Source organism: Salpingoeca rosetta, assembly GCF_000188695.1.
Source record: "Salpingoeca rosetta unplaced genomic scaffold supercont1.33, whole genome shotgun sequence".
Lineage (NCBI taxonomy): Eukaryota > Choanoflagellata > Craspedida > Salpingoecidae > Salpingoeca > Salpingoeca rosetta.
The window spans coordinates 284,794-307,293 of NW_004754901.1; the positions used below are offsets into that span (position 1 = coordinate 284,794).

The following is a 22,500-nucleotide window of genomic DNA, read 5'->3' on the forward strand; positions in this document are numbered from 1 at the left end:
GCTCTCCAAGGCTCGTGCCGTCGTCTGCGCATCCCATTTGAACGCAAAGGGCAGAGATAAGCGCACGCGTCGCAGCCGCAAGCCATTTTCGCCAACCGACTTTGTTCCAATGCATCGTTCCGTTGACCACGACCAAGACGAGCAGCAGCAGCAGCAACAACAATCGCACGCACAGCAGCAGCAGCAGCAGCAGCATCTGCCGCCGCAAGCATCGCAAGCCACATCGGCTTTCCTCCCCGCCGGTGCACAACATGGGGGCATGCAAAACGCGAGCGAATATGGCCACCCTTTCACCGCACAGCCCAGTGTCTTTCGGCATCCTCAACCACATGTATCTTCGATGATGCAGGATGCCACACTCTCCCGACCGCTTGCGCAACAGCCATCGTTGAGTCAGAACGTGCTGAGCTCGTTGTTATCGGCCATGTACCAGCCATCCCAACAGCAGCAACAACAACAACAGCCACAACAACAACAGCAACAACAACAGCAGCAGCAGCAGCTTCAGCAGCAACAACAACGGTACCAACAACACATGCAGCTGTCGCAGATGCAGATAGGGGGCCAACAGCAAACCGGCTTCGGCCATTCCCAACAGCACTATGCACAACCGCACCGGCAGCAGCAGCAGTATAGCAGCCAGCACTACGCGCATCAGCAGCAGCTGCAAGGCATGCTGCAACAACAAATCGAACAACTCCAACAGCAGCAGCAGCAGCAGCAGCAGCGAGCCCAACAACAGCAGCAACAAGCCCAACAACAGCAGGTGCAGCAGGCACACGGACTGACATTGGATTATGCAGCGCGGTTCTCATCGGCACTGCGCACGTCCATGACATCACAGCAGCAGCAGCAACAGCAGCAGCAGTGGCAGCAGCGTGCTAGCAACACCGTATCCTCATCGTCTCAACGAAACCCACTCAACCAGCACGGCTCGCGGCAGCTACAGCTGGCGCCAGCTCAAGCGCGAGCACGCAAGGATGAACGCACGAGCCAGCATCCCCTGCAGAGAGAACGGCAACGAGAACAGCAGCAGCAAGAGCAGCAAGAACAACAGCAGCAAGAGCAACAAGAACAACAGCAGCAAGAGCAGCAAGAACAACAGCAGCAAGAGCAACAAGCGCAGGAACAATCGTCCACCCTTGACTCTGCCTCTCCCGTGGACGAACAAGACAGCAACGCGAGCGACGACCGCAATCGCAACGACGTTGATGACGATGGTGGTAGTGGTGCCGATGGCCCTGATGGGCAGCGAGAGGGGGAGGACGGCAGTAGCTCCCAGCAGGTGAGCGTGAACAGTGACAGTCCCTCCAGCAGTGACAGCGGCGGCAACGGCAAGCGGGGCTCAACAAAGACATACAAGAAGGCTGCCTGCAGCACAAGCAGTATCAACAGCACAAGCAGCAGCGGCAGCAGCAACAGCAACAGCGGGTCCGGCAGTAGCACAACCCGCCTTGCCCGTGTCTTGCACACCCTGCGCGACAAAGCAGATGACCCAGATGCAACCGCCACCCCAACGGCCACTCACGCTCCGACATCAGGAAGAGGGGCCAACACATCAGCCGCAACCCAAGACAACGCCAAGCAGGATGCAACAGCTTCTGCACCAACGAAACCCACGGCGGCAACAGCAACGCTGCAACCACCACCACTGCAGCCGACGGGTTCAGCAGTGAAGCGCGATGGCATCCGAGGCGGGGCAGGTGTTGATTACCACACACAGGTGGTTGAGGAGACGCTTGAAGCACTTGCAAAGAGCAAACGGCCCCAGGACACTGTGGCCGTGACGCTGGTCGCCAATGTGCAGCGCACTGGCGGTCAGCAGACAGTGGCTGTTGCGCAGCAGAAGAAGGTGCGTGGCGGCGTGGGTGGTGACTTGGATGCTGGGTTGGAGTTGGCAGGCGCGTTTCGAAAGCGCGACGGAGACTTGGGCGGTGGCCAGGATGATGACGACGACGATGATGGCGTGGCTAGCAGCAGCAGTAACGGCAACAGCAATAGCAACAGCAACACCAACGGCAGCAGTGGAAGCGGCAGCAGCAGCAACAACAATGCCATGCATGTGCATTCCTCATCGTCTTCAAGCACGACCAACTCCAACGGTCACAACCAGCGGCTTGCTTCCGGTACATCTGGCATTTCCTCTGGCACGGGCGCGTCCCACCCAGACTCTGCGTCGTCATCGTCCCTCGCCACCAACACCCCCTCCAACGCAGCACCGCCCACAGCCACATGCACGGGCGAAGGCAGTGGCAGCACAAGCAGCCGCCCTCACAGTGCAAACAGCAGCAACAGCGGCGGCCGTGACGGTGCTGATGGTGCTGACGGTGCTGGTGGACATGGTGATCGTCACGAGCGAAGTGGCAGGAAAGGAAGCAGCAGTAGCAATAGCAGTAGTAGCAGCAGCAGCATCAATAACAACGCTGCCACCACCAACAATGCTGGAGCGCGGCTCGCACCGCGCGGGCACCAGCGCATGCAGCCGCATGACCACCTGAGGCGAAAAGTGTTTCGCCACCACAAGCATGATGCTCCTTCAAAGCAAGAGGCGGCGTCGTCGTCGTCATCATCGTCGTCATCACTCAACGTGCCGCCTTCTCAAGAGGCTGGGGAGGCCCTGCTCAGTCAACACATTCGACACAGGCGGCATCACGCCGAACAAGCACATCGAACAGGAGCCGTACACCATCACCACCAGAAGAGCCAGCAACGGCAGCACCACTACCACCAACAGCAGCTGCAGCATCACCGCACGCACCATCACCAGCATCACCGCGGCGGTGCTCGTGGGGACGGGCAGGACCAGGCGGCCATGGGCAGTCACGCGGGTCGTTGGCGCGAACAGGACAGGCAGTGCCACATTGACGGCAAGCACAAAGGCAGCAGCACCAGCACCAGCAGCAACACGTCGACCAACAGCAGCAGCGACGATGTGCGGCGCGTTGGCGGCAGTGGCAGGGGCACGCTAGCAGCGGCATCAGCAGCAACTACACCTGCGGCGGGCAGCAGCCAGGCCAATCCATCTCGGACAGCTGCGTCTGACAATGCTGCGTCCTCCACAGCGCCACCAGCAGTCGGCACGCGAAACCGCAACTCAGGAGGTGCACGATCAATCCCAACCCAACAGCAACAGCAACATGAGCAGGAAGACGAGCAAGAGGAGGGACGGCAGCAGCAAGTGCGGCAGCGGGTGGTGCAAGGTTTTGAAGATGACTCTGCTGAGCATGAAGCGACGTCACCTGCATCGGGCTTACTCGCCCCGTCATCGTCCCAGGAGCCACTGGCCAGCATGATGTCTTCGTCATCCTCGTCGTCGGTGCAGCCAGCATCGTCGCCCACCTCTGGCTCAGCATCATCGGTAACAAAGACATCAACAGACGACAAGCTGACAACTGCGGTTGCTTCATCGTCATCGCCATCATCGGCCACGCCGCCGACAGCAAAGGGAAACCAGGCAGAAGAAAACAACGAACCAGGTGAGCAACACCAGCTACCACAGCAGCAAGACGAGCAGCAGCAAGAACAACAACAGCAGCAGCAACAACAACAACAACAACAACAACAACAACAACAACAACAACAACAACAACAACAACAGCAGCAGCAGCAGCAGCAGCAGCAGCAGCAGCAGCAGCAAGAACAACAACAGCAATCACAGCAGCAACAGGAAGAAGATGATGAACAGCAAGAGGAGAAAGGGCAAGATGAGGCAGCAGGCGATGATCATGATGATGGGGAAGATAGGGACTCGGGGCAGGACGAAGACCAAGCCCGTGTGTCGCCGTCATCCTCAACAACATCCTCGTCATCGGTGTCGTCCTCAAGCTCGGGCCGCGCGCCCGTAGCAAAGAAGGCAAGAACTGGGGTGTCTCCACCAGATGTGGGCGACGCAGCAGCGACAGCAGCAGCAGCAGCAGCAGCAGCACGTACAGGAGGTGCGGCAGCACCAACAGCACATGCGGCGGCGGCGACAACGCGACAGCGTGACAACGCAACTGACACCATCAGCAACATCGACGACGGCAACAGCAACAACGATGAGGACGATGGCATCCCCGCCACGAACAGCAACAACAGTGGTGGTGGCACCTCAGATGTGGCCGATGCCATGCACGCAAGCCAACAGCAACACATTCAGCAGCAGCAGCAACGAACAGCAGAGGACACAACAGCGCAGGCAAGCACACACGCGCACAACATCAACAACAAGGAGCAAGGCGTGCGTCACATGGCAACAACACATGGTCGTGGCCCTCATGTTGGAAAGCCCCTTGCTGCGAATACATCGGGCGATGGTGGTAGGAATGACGCCAGTGCTGGCCGCCAGCAGGCTGCGCGCGCTGGCATGCAAGAACAACAGCAACAACAACAACAACAACAACAACAACAACAACAACACGTGGGTAACAGGCGTACCGGCAACAAGCCCCAGGGTGACGCAAGTCACAGCCAGGGAAAGAAGAGGGGTTCGCGTAGCCGGCGCCGGCAGTCTCGCCGCGAATCCAAAGCCAGCGGCCAATCGACCAACACTGGTGACCAAGCTGACACCGACGCGCGCAACTCGCGCCGACGCCGGCGTAGTCGTCGCAATCAGAGAAGAAAGCAAGGTCGCAACAACTACAGCAGGCATCACGATAACAGTGGGAACGTGACTGTCAACGATGGCAAGGATAGCAACAGCGCCGGTGGGCGACCTGTGCGGGGACGAGGCAACAGATCAAGCCGCTACCGCCGCCGTCGCCGCGAGCACGTGCGCTCGCCATCCCTCCTGCGGTTTCGGCGTCAGTACTTTAACCACCGCCACCACCACGACCCAGCTGTCATCCCACACCACCAGCTGCACCAGGGGCGGCGTGGCCGCAGCATGTCAACAACGTCCTCGTCACCGCGGTCGCACTCGTACACGTGCACAAGCTCGACATCCAGCTCACAGCGACACTCTGGCGAGGGCAACGGCGGTGGCGGTGACGGTGGGACTGCAGGCACGCACACCCGCCGTGACCGCTCTGGATATGCTGAACTGCCCCCGCGCCGGCGGCGACGCTGGTCGTACAGTGGTAGCTCGCCAAGCACATCGCACGACAGCGGACTGCGGGTACTCCAGACAGGGGCGCGTTCGGAGTCACCGCCACAACATGGGGAGCGCAGGCGAACGACAGAGGCAACCGGCACCCGCAACGCCCGCACCACCAACAACAAAAGCAGCAGCAACAATACCAGCAACAATACCAGCAACAACAACAACAACAACAACAACAACAACAACAACAACAACAACAACAACAACAACAACGGGAGCAACAGTGGCAACAACCACAAGGGGAGCAGCAGTGGCAACAACAATGGTAGTAGCAACGCTGCTGCTGCTGCCGGTAACAAGGCTGTCAACGATCCCACCAACAAGCGCGACCGGAACAACCAGGGTGCCGGCGGTGACAGGGATGGAGCACACGTGCGAGTGGATAGCTCGTCGCCTGGTAGCAATGGCAGCCGTGGCAGTGGCAACAGCAACAACATGAGTACAAGCAGCGATGGCCGTGTGGGCGCGAGCATGGGTGTGCGTGGCATGGATGTGGCAGACTGGCGACAGCGTGGGGGGAACGATGGTGATGGCGGGAAACAAGCGGGTGGGGATCGAGGACACCACCAGCAAGATCGCCGCCGCCACCGCCGTCATCGCAGCGGTGGTGGTGGTGGTGGTGGTGGTGGCGACCGTGGGAGGACAGAGAGGACACGCAGAAGCCATGCCCTGAGCAGGGCCGGAGACGACATGGCGCAAGCACAGCAGCGACGCGGTTACGACAACAGCACCGCCAGCAGCAGCAGCAAGAACGCTGCGCGTCGGCGGGGGAAGCGGCGGGACACGAGTGGGCGGAGGAGCCGAAGCAACACCACAGGCAGCACCAGGCATCGCAACAGGATGGAACAGAACAGGGCAGCAGCGGCGGCGGCGGCGATGCGTGGGGAAGGCGCTCCACCAAGACACCAGCGAGAGCGAAGCCGCAAGCAGCGTGATGGTGGTGGTTGTGGCGATGTTGGTCATGATGGTGAGGGTGGGGTCGCAGTTGTCACAAGGCGTGATGTTGCTGGTGGTGGTGGTGGTGGTGGTGGTGGATGTGTTGACCTGTCTGGGGTGTACGCGGACACGGCGCCCCTCGGTGTGCACATGCAGGCGATTGGTGTTGTGCCGATGGGTGGCGTGATGGGCAGCAACGCGTTTACGCTGATGCAACCACAGCAGCAGCTGCAACAGCTGAGGGAGCAGCAAAACCAGCAAGGACAGCAGCAGCAAGCACGCGCACAGCAAGTGCCGACCGAACAAGTGGCATCACAGCCTCTTCAGCCGTCGCCGGAGATGGTTTTGGCGGATCCCAGGCATCAAATGGAGATGTTGGAACGACTGAATGCCATTTTGGCATATCGCAACTGGCAGCAAACCATGTACATCCAACAACTCGAGGTCGCGCTGCAGGCCCAACAGCAGCAACTACAAGGGATGCAAGGGATGCAACAACAGTCGCAGCAGCTCCACCAGCCGCAACAAGCACCGCAACAAGCACCGCAACAACAACAACAACAACAACAACAACAACAACAACAACAACAACAGCCATAACAGCAGGAGGAGTGGAATCCCAAGTGAGCAGACGGCTGTGACAGTTATCAGCGCTGCAACTCTACTGTTTTGTTATGAATATGGTTTGTTTGGCATTCACCCTTCAAGCCTTCAACTTCATCGCCTTCCAGCTTCATCGATTTTTTCACACCCACCCACCACCCTTTGTGCTGGAGGCGGCAGGAGAGGAGGAGAGGGGTGTTCCTTCATGGCTTCTTGTAAACGGGTAAGTGTGTTCATAGTTTGTTTCTTTCTGTCATGTACAATCAGACATTCTGCGTGCTCTCAGCGTCTCGTGGTCTTGTCCTTGCGAATAAAGCTGGCCATGACTCTGAAACACGCGTGATTCCATGAGCGCCCTCCCTCAGCACACACACAGAGAAGGGGAGAGGGTGTGGAGGGAAAGATGCAGCGAAAGAGTGTATGTGAGTGAGAAACACAGAAACACAGACAGAGCGTGTGCTTGTGCATGGGAACGAACACAAAAAGGAAGGCTCTCATATCCGACTACATTTTGTGGTGTGGAGAATTGACTGCACTGCGGCCTCGTTGTTTGTTGTCCGCCAACCCACAGGCACTCGTCGACACAAAGGGACAAGGTCTGCCAGACGCACGTGTGCGACGACAGCACCGACAAGGTGTGCCATCGACGGCCTCGTGCACTGCCTGGTGTTCATTGTGTTTGTGAAGCCCAGTGCGCCCTCGACACTCTTGAGCACCGCACCGCACGCACCCGTTTGTTTGTTTGTTAGTTTGTTTAGGTTTGGTTTGCTGACAGAGCCTGTCTTTGCTGTGTTTCCTCGTATCGACAGGGATTGGTGTTCCTCATGGCACAGAGAGCCCGCAAGCAACAGCCGCTGCCCACCAGTTCGTTCACGTCTTCTTGCGTTCATGCGTTTGGGAGAGACGGCTGCTTGAAGGCTGCACTGTCCCTTCCAAGGCCGCCTACTTTCCCCGGGCTCGTTGGCGGACGCGTGAATGGCATCTCAACCCCCGGGCTTTGACAACCGCGGTCATGGCGCCTCTGGGTCGACGCCAGGTGGCCTCCCCTCGATGCACGTCCAGCCGCCGCCACCGCCAGCACTGCCACTGCCACTGCCATCGACAGGAACGGGTGTTCACAGCGGTGACATGCAACTCCGGGCGGCGTACGCATCACCCCAACCCGCCCTTCAGCCACCGGTCCGCTCGCAGCCGGACCTATCGATGGGCGTGCCTCTTCCGGTTCCATATTGCCAGCCCCAATCTGCACAGCTGCACCCACCGCATCAACAACACACCCAGCAACATACCCCTCGTCAGCGTGCACAACAGCAGCTTCTCGTGCCCAGTGGACAGCACGCGCCGCAGCACGCTGTTGGCTTTGGGCCCGTCGCTGCGAGGTCACAGACACCCCTGCATCACAGCGCATACCCCGTTCCTCAGCATGTGCATCAGCACGTGCCTCAGACCTACGCTCCACCATATGCACACCAGCAAATGGCGCTTCCCACACCGGCGCCAATGCAACAACAGCCTTTCCACCAGCTGAATCCGCTGCACCAGCTGCACCACGCACAGCAGCAGCAGCTGCTGCAGCTGCAGCAATTTCAATTCGGGCACTACCATCAACACCAGGTGTCGGGGGCGTATGTTCTCCCTCAAGCCAATCCAAGCACAGCAGCAACAGCACAAGTCATCGACAGGCAAATGCTCCAGGCGCACAGGAGGAACACCAACCAAGCACTGGCGCACCGCCATCACAACCTCCGCCCACACAAACAGCACCGTGCACGCCCGCACTCACGCACGTCATCCACATCCTCATCGACATTGTCACATGCGAAGCGAAGGGGCAAACGGAAGAAGAACGAGAGGAACCGACGCAGCAAGAAGCACAGGGCGCGGCATCTGGCCCGCCACGGCTCCAGGCGCAGTGACAGCAGAGGATCGCTTCGTCGTCACAGCAGCGCAACCAGCCGACGTGGCAGCCGGTATGGTGATGACGTGCGTGTTGTTTCTGGTGGTGCTGGTGGTGGTGATGATCATGATGATGATGATCATGATGACGACGATAATGGTGGTGATCGTGCTGGTGCTGGCGATGATGATGATCATGCTGATGATGATGGTGATGTTGAATTGATTAGGAGGAGGAGGCAGCGGCAGCGGCAGCAACAGGACGAGGAAGAGGTGGAGGAGGAGAGTGTGCGAAGTGGCGCAGCTGGCAAGAGGACTGGCGTTCGAGTGAGGAGTGTTGATGACGACGACAATGACGAGAACAATGACGAGGATGGTCATGATGATGATGATGATGATGATGATGATGATGATGATGATGATGCTGTCGACGACCACAACAGTTGCGACAGTGATGATGGTGATGGGAGCGATCGACATGGCAGGAGCGACGATGATCAGCCAAGACGACGCAAGGCCAAGGCAGACAGAGCTACGACAATTAGGGGCAGGAGAGACAAGAAGAGGCAACCCAGGAAGGCCAGGAAGACAAGGAAGGCAAGGAATGTCAAGAAGGCAAAGAAGCGGAGGGTGGAGAAGAAGAGCAAGAGAAGGAGTGCAGCAGGTGCCATGGGGAGTGCTGTATTAGCGCACCGCGACAATCAACAATCGCGCAGAGCGAGTCGGGTGGATCCAGAGGTGATTGTGATCTCTTGTGACGAGTCGTCGACCGACAGTGACACCAGCAACAGCAACAGCATGGGTGGTGCTGACGAGCCTGCCCGTGGTGAGGGCGGTGTGCATCTGGCGTCAGAGTTGCAGGTTGAAGGACAGTTTCTCTGCAATCTCAACACGTTTTGTCCGCTGACAAGGAAGCAAGCTGCAGCGAGACGCGGTGTGTACGTTCAGCGAAGTTGCCGTTGGTGTTTTTTTTTTTGTGTGTATATGTATGCATGCGTGTGTGTGCATGTGTGTGTGCATGTGCGCATGTGTGTGTGTGTGCGTGTGTTTATGCGTGTGTGCATGTGTGCGTGTGTTGCGTGTGTTGCTGTTGCTGTGCCACCTGTGAAACGACACACCCTGTAACATTGTTTGTGCCACCACACACACACACACACACACACACACACCGTCAGCTGCGCGCGTGCCGTTTCTGCTCACGTGTGGCGACCGCGGACTTCCCGTCCGGCCGCGCACGTGCGCATACGCCTGGCCAGATCTTCCTGCGCCGCTCCCGCTGCTGCCACTCACCGATGAGAAGGACCAGCACGCATCTGCGCATGGTGACAAGAGCACAAGGCCGCAATCGGCACGTCACGGTCGACCAGCACTGGCCCACGGCGCCAACTCGCACGCTAACAGTGCCAGCCAACCACCGCCACCAACAAAACCGCCACCGACAACAGCACCACCACCAGCAACAGCAGCAGCAGCAGCACGAGGGGTGTGGGCTTGGGGATCTGGTGCTGCGAGTGGGAACGCGCCAAATGCGCCCCTATCGTCGTCATCAACGTGGCCAACGCCAACAGCAGCAGCGCCGACGATGACAGCACCACCAACAACAACACCAACACCAACAACGGTAACGCCAACACCCACGACGGCAACAACAAATCCACGGCCGCTGGCGTCGGAAATGGCAGTGGGTGACCGCGCCACTGGTGCCGGTACTGATGGCCGCATATGTGCCACCACCACCACCACCACCACCACCACCACCACCACCACCACCACCACCACCACCAAAAACACCGGCAGCAGTGCACCGCCCAATGTGTGTCGCCCTCAGCCCAGGATCAAGGCAAGCCTTTCCAAGCGCGGGGTGCATATGCTCGCGAGGCAGATGCAGAGCATGCACGATTGCATCGATGACCAAGTGTGCGAGGGTGTATACTTGCTTGCAAGGGAGCTGGAGGAGGAAAATGCCAAACAAAATCGCACGCAGAGGAAGGCGGGTCACCCACGCAGAGGGCGCGCTGGGCGCAAAACCAGAAGAAAAGACAACACCAACAACGGCGCTGGCGCAGACGGTGGCGATGACATTGATGCTGTGATTCCCGCGTTGACGACGCGCTTCCGACCGTTTCACAAGGACTTGCACTCGAGTGCAGGCGTTGGCCTGCGGGTGCTGACGTGGCTGTGGATGAGAGAGAGGCGAAAGGCCGCAGACGACAGCAACAACAACGACGACGACGACGACAACAGCAACAACAACAACAACAACAACAACAACAACAACAACAACAGCGACGACGACGATGATGATGATGATGATGATGATGATGATGATGATGATGATGATGATGATGATGATGATGATGATGATGATGATGATGATGATGATGATAAGAGTGCGACTGCTAACGCAAGCGCTACCCCATCAGCAATGCCAAGGTCCAAGCAGCCCGCAGTCACACGACGGTGCAAGTTGCTACACGTGCACAAGAGGCGAGATGGCGCGCTGGCAGCGCTCGTGCGACACATGACTGTACAGCACGCCAACGGCGAACACGCACGGCTTCAGCTGAGTAGGCTGTGGTTTCGGCGTGCGCTGTGTCCGAGGGAGGTTGTGGCGTCGTACGTGGGCGTGGGCGGTGAATTGGTGGACCTCCGTGACGCTGCGTATCGGAAAGAAGAGGAAGAGGACAGGGAGGCGCGAGAGCGACGATTGGGGCGATTTAGATGGAACAGACAGCAGAAACCGGGAGTGGAGGAGATGGCGTCTGGAGGACGTGGCATGTATGTGTCATGGAACTTCCGACGGGCGGGTATCGGTGGTGGTGGTGGTGGTGGTGGTGATGGTGGTGGTGGGTCGAAGCACGTTGCTGGCGTTGAGCGTACGCTGGCCGGACAGGAAGCGACGGCACCGGGTGCTATCACCACGGCGGCGTCACAGGGCGACGAAGGTCGCAAGCAACAGCAACAACAACAACAACAACAACAACAACAACAACAACAACAACAACAACAACAACAACAACAACAACAACAACAACAACAACAACAACAACAACAACAACAACAGGAGGCGCATGCTAGGGTGCAACAGCTGTTGCAGCAGGGAGAGTGGCAACGGCAGGCAACGGTTGCTGTGCACTTACGCGAGCAGCAACGTGTTGGGCGACTGCAGCAACAACAACAACAACAAGTGTCACATGAGCAGCACGCACACGTTGCCCGTGCCCATCAGCCTGCACTTGCCCCAACACACGGGCAGCAGCTGCAGGGACACCAACCCCACCAACGACGTGAACCGCCACCTCACCCGCATCACGACCGCCAACAAGTGTCACTACCGCTCCCGCGGCAAGAACAACAACAACAACAACAACAACAACAACAACAACAACAACAACAACAACAACAACAACAACAACAACAACAACAACAACAACAACAACAACAACGCCATCTCGCCTCAGCAGCAGCAGCCCCACCACAGCGGCAGCAACCGTGGCGCCATCACCCGCACCAGGGACAGTACTACCGCCCTCCAGCCAACAACAAGAACCTCCTATTTTATCTGCAACAGAACCCGCGCTTGCTCAACAAGCAGCTGCATCAACAGCACGCCATTCAGCAGCAGGGCAGGCGCCGCGCTGCTGTGCGCAGACACGCGCTCGCACGGGCGAGGAAAGCGGCCACTGGCAAGTACAAACTAGCGGCAGGCGAGACGTCATCAGCATCAGCCTCGACAGTGCCCAACAGCAACAACAGCCACGCCAAGGGCCCCGCAAAGGGCAGCGACAACAGGGCTGACCCCCATGATCAGTCGTCTGAGGAAAAGGTGACGGCCCAACCAGCTGCTGCGAATGATGATGGTAGTGATGATGGTGACAGTGGTGACAGCGGTGATGGTGGTGATGATGGTGACAGTGATGATGGCGGTGGGGTGAAAAGTGAAGAAGACGGCGACGAGTAAAAGTTTGGCAAGCGAGCGTGTGCTGTGTGCATGCGTGTGCGTGGCATATGTATATGATGTGCACTGTGTGCGTGTGATCGAACCTAAGGGAATGTGAAGCATGTGCGAGCATGTGTGTATGTGTGTATGTGTGTGTGTGTGTGTGTGCGTGCGTGCGCGTATGTATTTGTGGCGAGACACGCTTCATTTGTATTTGTGGAGAGGCCTGCCTCGTTTGTACTACTACTGGCAAGCAAAGCATGGCTCATATGTATTTGTGCATTGTCTCGCGTTGTTCACATTCGTGTATGTTGTGTGTTTCATGTGTATTCATTGGTTGTTGTTGCGGCTGCGCCATCATGTAAACAGACTTGAGGATTGGCAGATGAGCGTGACCATCAGCGAGATGAGTTGTGACATGCGCTTCATTGTGTCTCGTTTCGTTGACTCGGTGTTCATGTGACCGAAAGGTTGTGGTTGGTTGGACATGGAAGGCGCCAGCACATTCGCTCATCCCATCGGTCACCACACAATGCGAGAAACGACAACAAATGTGAAATGAACAACGTCACCCCATCTGTTGACTTGCACCGCACAAGCACTCACGCACGCAAGCTACCACTGTGCAGTGCACATACCACCAACGGCACGCACACAAGCACACACAAGCACACACACACACGGGGATGCAGGGTGTAGGATGGGAAGAAACGAAAGAACAGAAAAAAATGAAAAGAAAAAAGCCTCGACACACGAGGGCGGAAAAACAGGACAGTGAATGACATGCAACGATGGAAGACATAACACGAGCACGCTCAACACCACATGGAGGATCTATCACACAAGGTGGTCAAGGGGAATGAACAACGACGGTGGATGGAGGGGTCCAACAACACGTCGATCAATGTGGTGATGGTGAGGATGATAATGAACTTTGGTGTTTGGGCGGGGGAGGCGGGTGCGGAGATGAATGGAAGTGATGGATTAGTTGATTGGTTGTTTGGTTGGTTGGTTGGTTGGGCGACTAGGCGGTTGTTTGGTTTTGCAGCTCAATGTCCTTGACGCGGCGCTGCACAGAACCGCTCTTTGGTCGCCCGCTGCTGCTGCTTCCGCTGCCAGACCTAATGAGGAGAAAGGGGGTGAGCGTATCGGTGACGGTATGTGTGAGGGTATGTGTGTGTGAGGGTATGTGTGTGAGAGGGTATGTGTGTGTGTGTGTGTGTGTGAAGAGTTCAAGTGGGAGGCAACGGCCGCACAAAAGACAACACACACAGACAATCACACAAGGCGACTTGACTTGTATCACAACACGCATGCACAACGGCAGTTACAGCACCAACGCACTTGTTGCGGTAGTAGAAGACGCCTGCGACGATGAGTGCGATGAGAACGATGGGCACAATGACGGCGGCTGCGACGGTGCCGGAGGACACGCTGCCGCTGCCGCTGCCGTTCGAGTCACCGCCGTTGTTCGTCACCTCCTGATGGTGGTGGTGGTGGTGATGGTGATGATGGTGATGGTTGGTGATTGGGGGTGGTGAGGGTTGGTGGCGAAAACCATGGCAGGTTGGATTGAATTAAAAGAATTCAATGACACAGATGTTGCAGCTGGTCAGAACGAGCAAACAAGGTGGCTTGTGTGGGTGGAACTGAAACTTACAGTGACAGCGGAGCTCTGGGCGGAGGTAAGAAGGCCCTCCTGTTAACGTGAACCGACCATGAATGATTACCATGGGTTGGCGGTTGGAGGTTAGAAGTTGCAAGAACAAAAAAAAAAAGGGGGGGGGGGCATTGCCACCAAAACTACACACAGGTCCACACACAGGTGCACACAGACACAGACACACAGACACAGACACAGACACAGACACACACACACACACACACACACAGACACAGACACACACACACACACCTCGACGGGGCAGTCAAGGCTGGTGCGGAGGGAGGCGACGACGGCAAGCTGGTCCGGGGTCATGACGTGCAGCTTCTGGTTCTCGCAGAGCAGGGTGAACACCTCGTCGCTGATACGGCGTAGGGCCCGGGCGGGAATAGCGGCAAGGTCAATGTCGTCGAGACCAGCAATGATGGCGCCGGCGCGGTCAACCATGTCCGCAGACCAGTCCGCAGTGTCGCCAAGCGCCTCTGCAGTAGTGTCGGGTTTTGCAAGAGAGAAAGGGGCGGGGATTGGTGAATTGCGGTGAGTACGCGAGATGGTTGTAGCGTGCTTCCTGCATACAAGGTATCCCAGCAAACACACACACACACAAGCAAGTGCATACACACACGTACACACACGTATATGCACACACGTGTGTCAACGCACCGATGAGCTGGTCAGCGAGGGCTGCAAGCTGGTCGGAGTTCCACTGGACAGACACAAAGTTGTCGAGTGCGTCCACGACGACGCTGGCGGAGAGGCCACGGAGGGCGGCGGCATCAAGGCCACGGATGGCGTTTCCAAGCATGCGCAGCTCGCTGGAGGTCCATGACGCAATGCTGTCGCCGCTGCCGAGGAGGTTCATGGCACGCTTCACAATGCACTCCACGAGCGAGTCGCCAAGGCAGTTGACGCTGGCAATGTCTGTGAGGGCGTCGGTGGGGAGCTGGCCCATATCGGCCGGGGACAGGGAGATGGCGAGCGGGCCAACAGATGCGCGGACAGACGCGTTCCACGTGCTCACTTCGCCAAGCAGCTCCCGCAGGCGCAGGCCGATGACCTGTTGAACGGACAGTTGGACAGTTGGAAAGTTGGGAAAGTTGGATGGATGGATGGATGGTTAGTGAGAAGGGTTGAGTGAACGAGATGAGGGCGCACCGTGACAACCAGACAACACATGCACACACACACACACATGCACACACGCACACACACACATGCACACGAGAGACCCAGTAGCTGTTGGCTGGTTGGTTGACTGACCTGAAGCTGCTCGTTGCAGAGGGGGAGGTCCTGCAGGGGAAGGCCGAGCGAGTCGTCGCAGGCAAAGTCAAGCAGGCACCTGGCCATGGCGGTGGTGGTATTGGGGTTGGTGTCGGGTGGTGGCAGTCATGATCATGAGACGGAGGAGGAGGGAGAGAGATGGAGAGATGCGTAGGAAGAGAGATGGAGAGGCACGCAGCGAGAGAGATGGAGAGACACGCAGGCGCACGCCACATAAACACAAGCACACACACACACACACACAACGGACACATGCACACACACACACACACATACGCACGGACACCAAGCACAGAGCAAGTGTACTTACACAGCCTCGTCGAGAACGCCTGGCACGACGTCGCGCAAGAAGGGAATGAGGTCGGTCGTCATGTGCATGAGGTCCTGCGGTGCGAGCGCCTTGAGCATGTCACCGAGGTCGCTCAGCTGCTGCGGGGTGAGGCTGTCAACAGAGCCAAGCAGCTCCGTGATGCGCGGGCCAAGCGTCATCAGCGCAGCGTTGGAGAACGTCGCAAGCGGCTGCACACGCGTGTGTTTGAGAGGGCGGGGGGATAATGTGAGGGTGGTAACAGAAGCGGGGCAAGGTTGGGTGAGAAACAAACGAGAGAGAAAACTGCTAAAACGCGCAATGCGATGGCTTTGACACACACACACACACACACACACACACACAGAACAAAAACAAAACAGTGCGCGCGTGACGTACGTCGTTGCCAAGGGCGGAGAGGGAGGACGGGGTGAGGTCAGAGAGGGACATGGCAGCAAAGTCCGCCGCGTGCTCGGGGAATGCCTGCCACGTGGTCGCGCTCCAGTTCTCAACCTGCAACAATTGGGGTAATGATGATGGTGATGGTGATGATGGAGGTGGTAGTGTTGCAAAGTCAGTTGAAGACATGCACAGAAATAACCATGCAGAACAGACCAGCCCACGACACACCGTGCACACAACCATGCATGCAATCCGTCCCCTTCCCCTCCTCCATGCGCACACACGCACGCACACACGCACGCACACACGCACACACACACACACACACACACAAAATAGCACATTATTACGATACGCACCGGTCCAAAGAGCTCGACGGCGCGGGCAAGGAGGGCCTCGACTTGGTTGTGGGAGAGGTCGTGGATGGAATCCACCAGCATGATGGCCTCGGCAGGCAGGCGGCGAATGGTCTCCGAGGGGATGGCAGCCAGGGCCGGCTGCAGCTGCTCAAGAAGATCAAGTGCAAACTCCTCGAGCTGAACACCGCGCAGGGCCATGAAGCGCTCAAGGACGGCGGAGAGGACGTCGTGGGGCAGCTGGTCGGCAATGTCGACGAGGAACATGAGGGCATCCTCATTCAGGTCGGCAACCACGTCCACGCCAATGGCCTTGAGGATGTTGCCGACAACGCCAAAGTCCTCCGTGCTCCACTCCGTGATGGGGCCGAGCTGGTCAATGGCCTCGCCAAGCAGCATCTCTGCCGTGTCGAATGGGATGTCGAGGACGGTGCCGAGCGTCTGCAGACCCGTCATGCTGATGTTGCGCAGCGCGTCCGTGGCAAAGTTGACGGCGAGCAGGCCAAGGTCGTCCCAGGCGCCGTCGTCCCACTGGCTGGGCATGCCAACCACCTCCACGACGCGGTCCAGCAGCATGTTGAGGCGGGCCGGGTCGAGCCCCGTGTCGGGCAGACGGCCAAGCGCACGGATGCCGGTCTCGCCCATGTTCTCAAGGTGGTCGGCGGCAATGCCAGAGGCAAACTGTGCAACCTGCTGCCACCCTTCCTCGTTGTCGCTGGACGCGCCTCCAATGAGATCAATGCCACGCGAGGCGATGGTGGTGATGCGGTTCAGGTCAACGTCAAATGCGACGCGGGCCAGGGCGTTGAGGTGCGACGAGTCCGCCAGCACCTGCAGGTCGCCGTCGGCCAGGCCCGACGCCACGTTGCCAATGGCGCGGAAGTCTGTGCTGTTCCATGTGGAGACGAGACCGACAATGTCCACAACGCGCTCAGCGAGGGCCTCGACGGTGTCTGGGGGGATGCCTGTGATGCCGCTGGCGATGAGCACGGCAGAGTCAATCAGCAGCGGCTCAAGGTTCTCAATGTCCCCGCGTGCAAGGCCTAATGGTGGTGTGTGGTATGTGGTGTGTGTGTGTGTGTGTGTGTGTGTGTGTGTGTGTGTGTGATATGTGTGTTGGTGGCGATTCTGGGTGTCGAGTACTCCATATTGTATCAGCCGTAAGGTACAGAATTGATCAGAGCAGTAAACGTCTCAGCCGACTTACAAGAGGTAGCTGCTTAGCTTCCCGACTTATAATGCGAAGGCCAGATGGACCCTGTTTGGAGGACACTACCCACACACACACACACACACAACACACACACACACACACACACACACACACACACACACACACACACACACACACACACACACACACACACACACACACACACACACCTCGGATGAGAGAGCCCATTTCGCGGAAGCGGTCGACGTCCCAGCCCGTGACAGCGCCAACAACGTCGACGGCGCGGGTGATGAACATGGTGGCCTGGGACGGCGCCCAGCGGCGCTCGCAGCCAAAGTCCTGCAGCGTCGACTCAAACACAGACGGGTCAATCATGCTGCACGGCGACAGTGGCAATGGTGTGTGTGTGTGTGTGAGGGGGGTGGGGTGGGGTGAGCGGAATGGAACACGTGAGGCGAGGAGTGGTGTGAGGGTGAGCATACACGCAAACTACGTTGCTAGTGAACAATACACTGCGCACACAAGCACACACACACACACACACACAACGCAGGAGCCGGCAGGTGGCAAACGGACTTGATGAAGTTGCGAAGGTTCTCCTCTGCAAAGTCGACGAGCCGCTGTGCAATGTGGCCGATTTGCGCAATGGTCATGTCCCCGACGGCGCGCAGATGCCCAAGAATGTCCTGGCCAAGCGCGCTCAGGTCCTCCAGGGACGCCTCTGTGATGCTCGTCACGCCCCGCACAATGTCCTGCAGGGGTGGTGGTGGCCGTGGGTGGTGGTGGTGGTGGTGGTAGTTGGTATGATGGGGTGCCATCGCTCAACGTCACAAGGGTCAACGCACGAAACCACAGCACATGCACACACGCACACATGTAACTGAACAGACACGCACGCACAAGCACACAAGCACACATACACATACACATACACACACATACACGCACACATACACGCACACATACGCGCACACACGCACACATACCTGGAGGTGTTCGGAGAGGGCGTTGAACTGCTCGCCAATGGTCTCGACAATGTCATCGGAAAGGTCCACAAAGGCTTCCTGCAGGTCATCTACGGCATCCTGGAAGGCGCCGCCAACCGTGTCAATCACGTCGTTGAACGCATCGTCCAGCGTGTCTGTCACGTCGTCAAAGAAGTCGCCAATGTCACGGCGCCGGCGCAGCGACGCGTCAGCACCATCGGAAGTCGTGTTGAACACGTTTTTGAACTGGAACTGCTGCTTCTGCTCCATGACAAAGGCGTCAAACGCGGCCCACTGCGGGGTGCACAGGTCGAGGCACGTGCCGTTGCAGCGGTGGGCATACGGGGTGCTGGGGTCGTGCGTGGCAGCCGTGGCGTGGTCCGAGTGCTCAACACAGACGGGGCAGTTGGGTGTCGACGACACAAAGAAGACGTGCTTGTCGCTGCTACTGTCGCTGCCTGGGCCGACGGTGACGGTGCGCGTGGTGAAGAAGGGCTTGTGGGAGGCCGAGTGGGCGGCAAAGGCGAACCTGTTGTTGAATGAGGCGCCAGAGGACGGCGAGAGCGAAGGGTCCACAACGCACGTCGCAAAGTTGCTCAGCCCCATGAGGAGGTCCTCAAAGGTTCCAAAGCGGCTGCTGGTCTGTCCGCCCATGGGTGCTGCTGCTGCGGCTGCCTCCTGCTCCTCGGCAATGAGCTCGAGCGTGTGGGGGCGGACGCGGCACGTGGACATGCACGCAGCGCCGGAGAGGGAGGTGCGCTTGCCATTTGGGCGCGGGGGCTCGACGTGGGCGCCGTGTGCGGCGACGGCAAGGGTCAGGGCGATGACGAAGGCAACAACGGCTGCTGTTGTCCTCATCTTGACGGTGGTGGTGGTGGTGGTGGTTGTGGTGGTGTTCTCGGTTCCAATCAAATCAACAAATCAGCAAAGGAAGGTCTGTCAAAAGGTGGATGGTTGGTTGGGAGACAGGAGGGAGAAAGGGGAAGATAGCGGGGAGAAGGAGGGGTTGTAGAGCAAAGCAGAGCAGAGAGCGAAAGCAAGCAAAGGTGAGTGAGTGAGTGAGTGATGTGACAGCCAGCAGATGAATAGCGCAACGAGCAAGAGCAAGAAAGCGCCAGCCAGCGTCAATGGATCGATGTCACACGGTAGAAGGTGACGACAAATAACGACAAGTCAATCACGACGACGGAAGAGAAAAAGAAAGGTGACAGCGAAGCAAGCAAGCCCACAGCGACAGCGCTGATATTGGTGGATGGTGGTGGTCGTGGAGATGGTGGTGGTGGAGATCAAGACAGATATGGGGGGAAGGCAAGGCGATACCATCCAAATTAGGAACAGACAGCGGGAGGGCGCAAAAAGTAAATGGAAACGAGACGATGGTGTGCACACACACCCGGTTTCATGGACGAAGGAAAATGCAAGGGGGGGAAATGGAAGTCAAAGGGGAAACATACACATCAAGCACACGCACGCGCACACACGCACACACAGAAAGGTGGAAAAAGGCAACACACATGCACGCACACAGATGCACGCACACGTACACACACACACACACACACACACGCATCGGACGTGGTGCAAACAATGGCGTCGGCATCACGCAAGAGGAGAAAACCACACACGCACACCCCTACACACGCACGAACAAAGAACAAGCGGGTGTGGGGAGTTGCAAGGCACTTCAGAGAAGAAGCAAGAGAGATAGATAGAGAGAGAGAGAGAGAAAGCAAAGAACATTCAATACTCCCGCAAGATGTGCTTCAAAAGAGGGAAAGGGGGAGCGGGAACGAAAAGCACGAGACGGCTACACATGCGCCAACGCGTACAGAACACATGCACGACGGAGGTTGATGTTCATAACGCAGTCAGGCTGATGCAACGCACGTACCAGGGTGTAGATGGACTCAATGGTTAGAGCGGCCGGGTCAATGGGGGAACAATCGCTAGACTCGAGGAAACGCCGGAAGTAACGCGTGCGTAGTAGGGTCGGACGGAAGGTTTGCTCAATGATGTGAAGCGGCCGAGATGGAAGGCGGTGGGTGAACTTGGTTCGTGTGGGTGATATCGGGAAGACGGGTGAAGGAGAGCTGGGCTTGGCTATGCTTGGCTTGGCTTGGCTTGGCTTGAGGTTGCAGCTGGTGGTGGTGTTCGATCGGTGGCTTGTAAGCGTGTGGCTTGAATGGGTGCTTGATCTGGGTTCGTGTCACAATGCAGGAAAATGAACTTGTGATGGACGATGTGTGCACACGAACAGCCGGTTCACTCAATGGAACCAGGTGTGCGTGGTGCGTGTGTAGGTGCGTGCGAGTGCCTGCGACGTTGGTCTTGGCCTGTGAGAGTGCCACGACAAACACACAGTTGCAGGACCGAGGGAGAAGGACACGTGTCAGCAGCAACAACAACGGCAGAGCCCGTAAGCCGGAATGCGTGCGCTGCCAATGATGTGTAGGCTGTTCGTGACAATGGATTGATGCGTGTTTGGCTCGTGCCTCAAATATAAACACACATCACCCTCGCGTGCGCGCGCACCAGGTTTGACTGCAACCGCACGGGAACAAGATGTGTGTGCGTTTGCGTGTGCGTATGTACGGTTGCTTGCTTGTGTTCGTGTGTGGTTGTCTGTGTGCGAGCACGACCAAGGCAAGCAAGGGATCCAAGGGAACAAGGTGCGTGCGTGCGGGCGTGGTTGAGCACAAGCTCACAAGCACAAGCTCACCTCCAATCCAGAAAACGCAGACGAAGAACGATGACGAGAATGACGAAATTTAGGCCAAATCTTATGCGATTTTCGATGGGAAGAAGTTGGTTGTGGTCCTTGCCTTTGAAGAATTGCGCGCGTGCGCTTGTGTGTTTTGGGTGTGTGTGTGTGTGTGTGTGTGTGTGTGTGTGTGCAACAACAGCATGAAGGGCGAAAAGAAGGCTGAAAAGGAAAACGCCGGACAGCACGCAGAGCAGACAAGTGCACGGACGTATGCATGCCCAGACAACAGCACCAAGCAGACTCAAACATCAAACACAAATCAACACCAGCAGCGACACGTGCACAGAAACATATCAGAGGATGACACACTGACCTACTGACACACAAACACACACACGCGCGCGCGCGCGTGCACGAACACGCGATCATGAGCACGTGCAGTGTCACGTGCCACGCAAGCACACAGAACATAACACAACCTAACACGCGTAGGTTGCAGAGAGGCAGAAACAATGGGCTCAGGTGCGTAGGTGGGGTGCGTGTGTGAGGTGAAATTGTGAGGGTGATTGTGAGGTGATTGTGTTGCACGAAAACAATGACGATGCATTCAAGGCGCACCTGTCAACACGCAAGGCTGAAGGCACACCAAGTGATGTGATGGACGCAGACACACTTAAAACGAGCAGGTCCAGACGAAGGAAAAGCACACACACACAAAAAAAAAAATAGGCACACGCACACACACACGCACGCACACACAGACACACACACAGACACACACACGCACGCACGCACAGACACAGACACAGACACACACACACACGTATGAACAGCTGTGCAAGTAGCAGCAACATGTGCGAGAGACTGAGAGTGCTGGAATGGTAACAGCGGTCATGTAATGTTGAATGAACAAAGAGCTACTACATACGAGGAAGCGAGCAAGCCGAGGAGGAAAAGTGAACAAAGAGCAGAGGAGAGAGAATGATGGGCAATGAAAGGACAGCACAGCACAGGGAAAGGGGCAGCAGACAAAACAGAGGCAAAGAGACAGACAGACGGACACATACACAGCGGACGGACAGACGGATGGACAGACGGACAGACGGACATACGCCAGCACAAACACACACACGCACACACACACACACACAATGCGCACACGCAAGCACCAT

At 57.5% G+C, this 22,500-nt stretch overlaps 4 protein-coding genes across 4 annotated transcripts in view; 2 read left to right on the forward strand and 2 right to left on the reverse strand.

The window, feature by feature from the left end:
• The window catches only part of PTSG_10455 (uncharacterized protein), a gene marked incomplete at its 3' end in the record, with an annotated part of 4,540 nt that extends 1,060 nt beyond the window's left edge, over window positions 1-3,480 (forward strand). Inside the window, exons 2-3 of the mRNA XM_004988777.1 lie at window positions 1-2,342; window positions 3,275-3,480. The exon at window positions 1-2,342 is cut by the window's left edge and continues 410 nt beyond it. Of these exons, the coding sequence (XP_004988834.1) occupies window positions 1-2,342; window positions 3,275-3,480 (2,548 nt within the window). The remainder of the gene's footprint in view (window positions 2,343-3,274) is intronic.
• Window positions 3,481-7,138: 3,658 nt separating this feature from the next.
• On the forward strand, window positions 7,139-12,833 carry PTSG_10456 (uncharacterized protein). The gene is made up of 3 exons (XM_004988778.1): window positions 7,139-7,254; window positions 7,429-9,413; window positions 9,691-12,833. Exons 2-3 carry the CDS (start codon window positions 7,595-7,597, stop codon window positions 12,474-12,476), a joined length of 4,605 nt encoding a protein of 1,534 aa, XP_004988835.1. The 5' UTR covers window positions 7,139-7,254; window positions 7,429-7,594; the 3' UTR covers window positions 12,477-12,833.
• On the reverse strand, window positions 12,768-21,389 carry PTSG_10457 (uncharacterized protein). The gene is made up of 14 exons (XM_004988779.1): window positions 21,344-21,389; window positions 20,516-20,957; window positions 18,625-19,560; window positions 18,215-18,390; window positions 17,848-18,014; window positions 16,468-17,507; window positions 16,106-16,219; window positions 15,710-15,918; window positions 15,379-15,457; window positions 14,782-15,175; window positions 14,371-14,600; window positions 14,116-14,154; window positions 13,800-13,936; window positions 12,768-13,576 (listed from the first exon to the last, which is right to left on the reverse strand). The coding sequence occupies exons 3-14, from the start codon at window positions 19,480-19,482 to the stop codon at window positions 13,480-13,482; spliced, it is 3,540 nt and encodes a 1,179-aa protein (XP_004988836.1). The 5' UTR covers window positions 19,483-19,560; window positions 20,516-20,957; window positions 21,344-21,389; the 3' UTR covers window positions 12,768-13,479.
• Window positions 21,390-22,230: 841 nt separating this feature from the next.
• PTSG_13050 (sugar phosphate exchanger 2) overlaps window positions 22,231-22,500 on the reverse strand; it is a 4,355-nt gene continuing 4,085 nt past the window's right edge. Inside the window, exon 13 of the mRNA XM_004988780.1 lies at window positions 22,231-22,500. This exon is cut by the window's right edge and continues 115 nt beyond it. The gene's annotated coding sequence lies outside the window, so the exon portion shown is untranslated.

Coding starts and splice junctions, on each gene's coding strand:
- PTSG_10456 (XM_004988778.1), top strand. CDS start 7,595: ATGGCATCTCAACCCCCGGGCTTTGACAACCGCGGTCATGGCGCCTCT. Junction 9,414..9,690: donor CTGCAATCTCAACACGTTTT/GTCCGCTGACAA, acceptor ACACACCGTCAG/CTGCGCGCGTGCCGTTTCTG.
- PTSG_10457 (XM_004988779.1), bottom strand. CDS start 19,482: ATGAGGACAACAGCAGCCGTTGTTGCCTTCGTCATCGCCCTGACCCTT. Junction 17,508..17,847: donor AATGGGCTCTCTCATCCGAG/GTGTGTGTGTGT, acceptor CACCACCATTAG/GCCTTGCACGCGGGGACATT. Junction 16,220..16,467: donor CCGTCGAGCTCTTTGGACCG/GTGCGTATCGTA, acceptor CAATTGTTGCAG/GTTGAGAACTGGAGCGCGAC.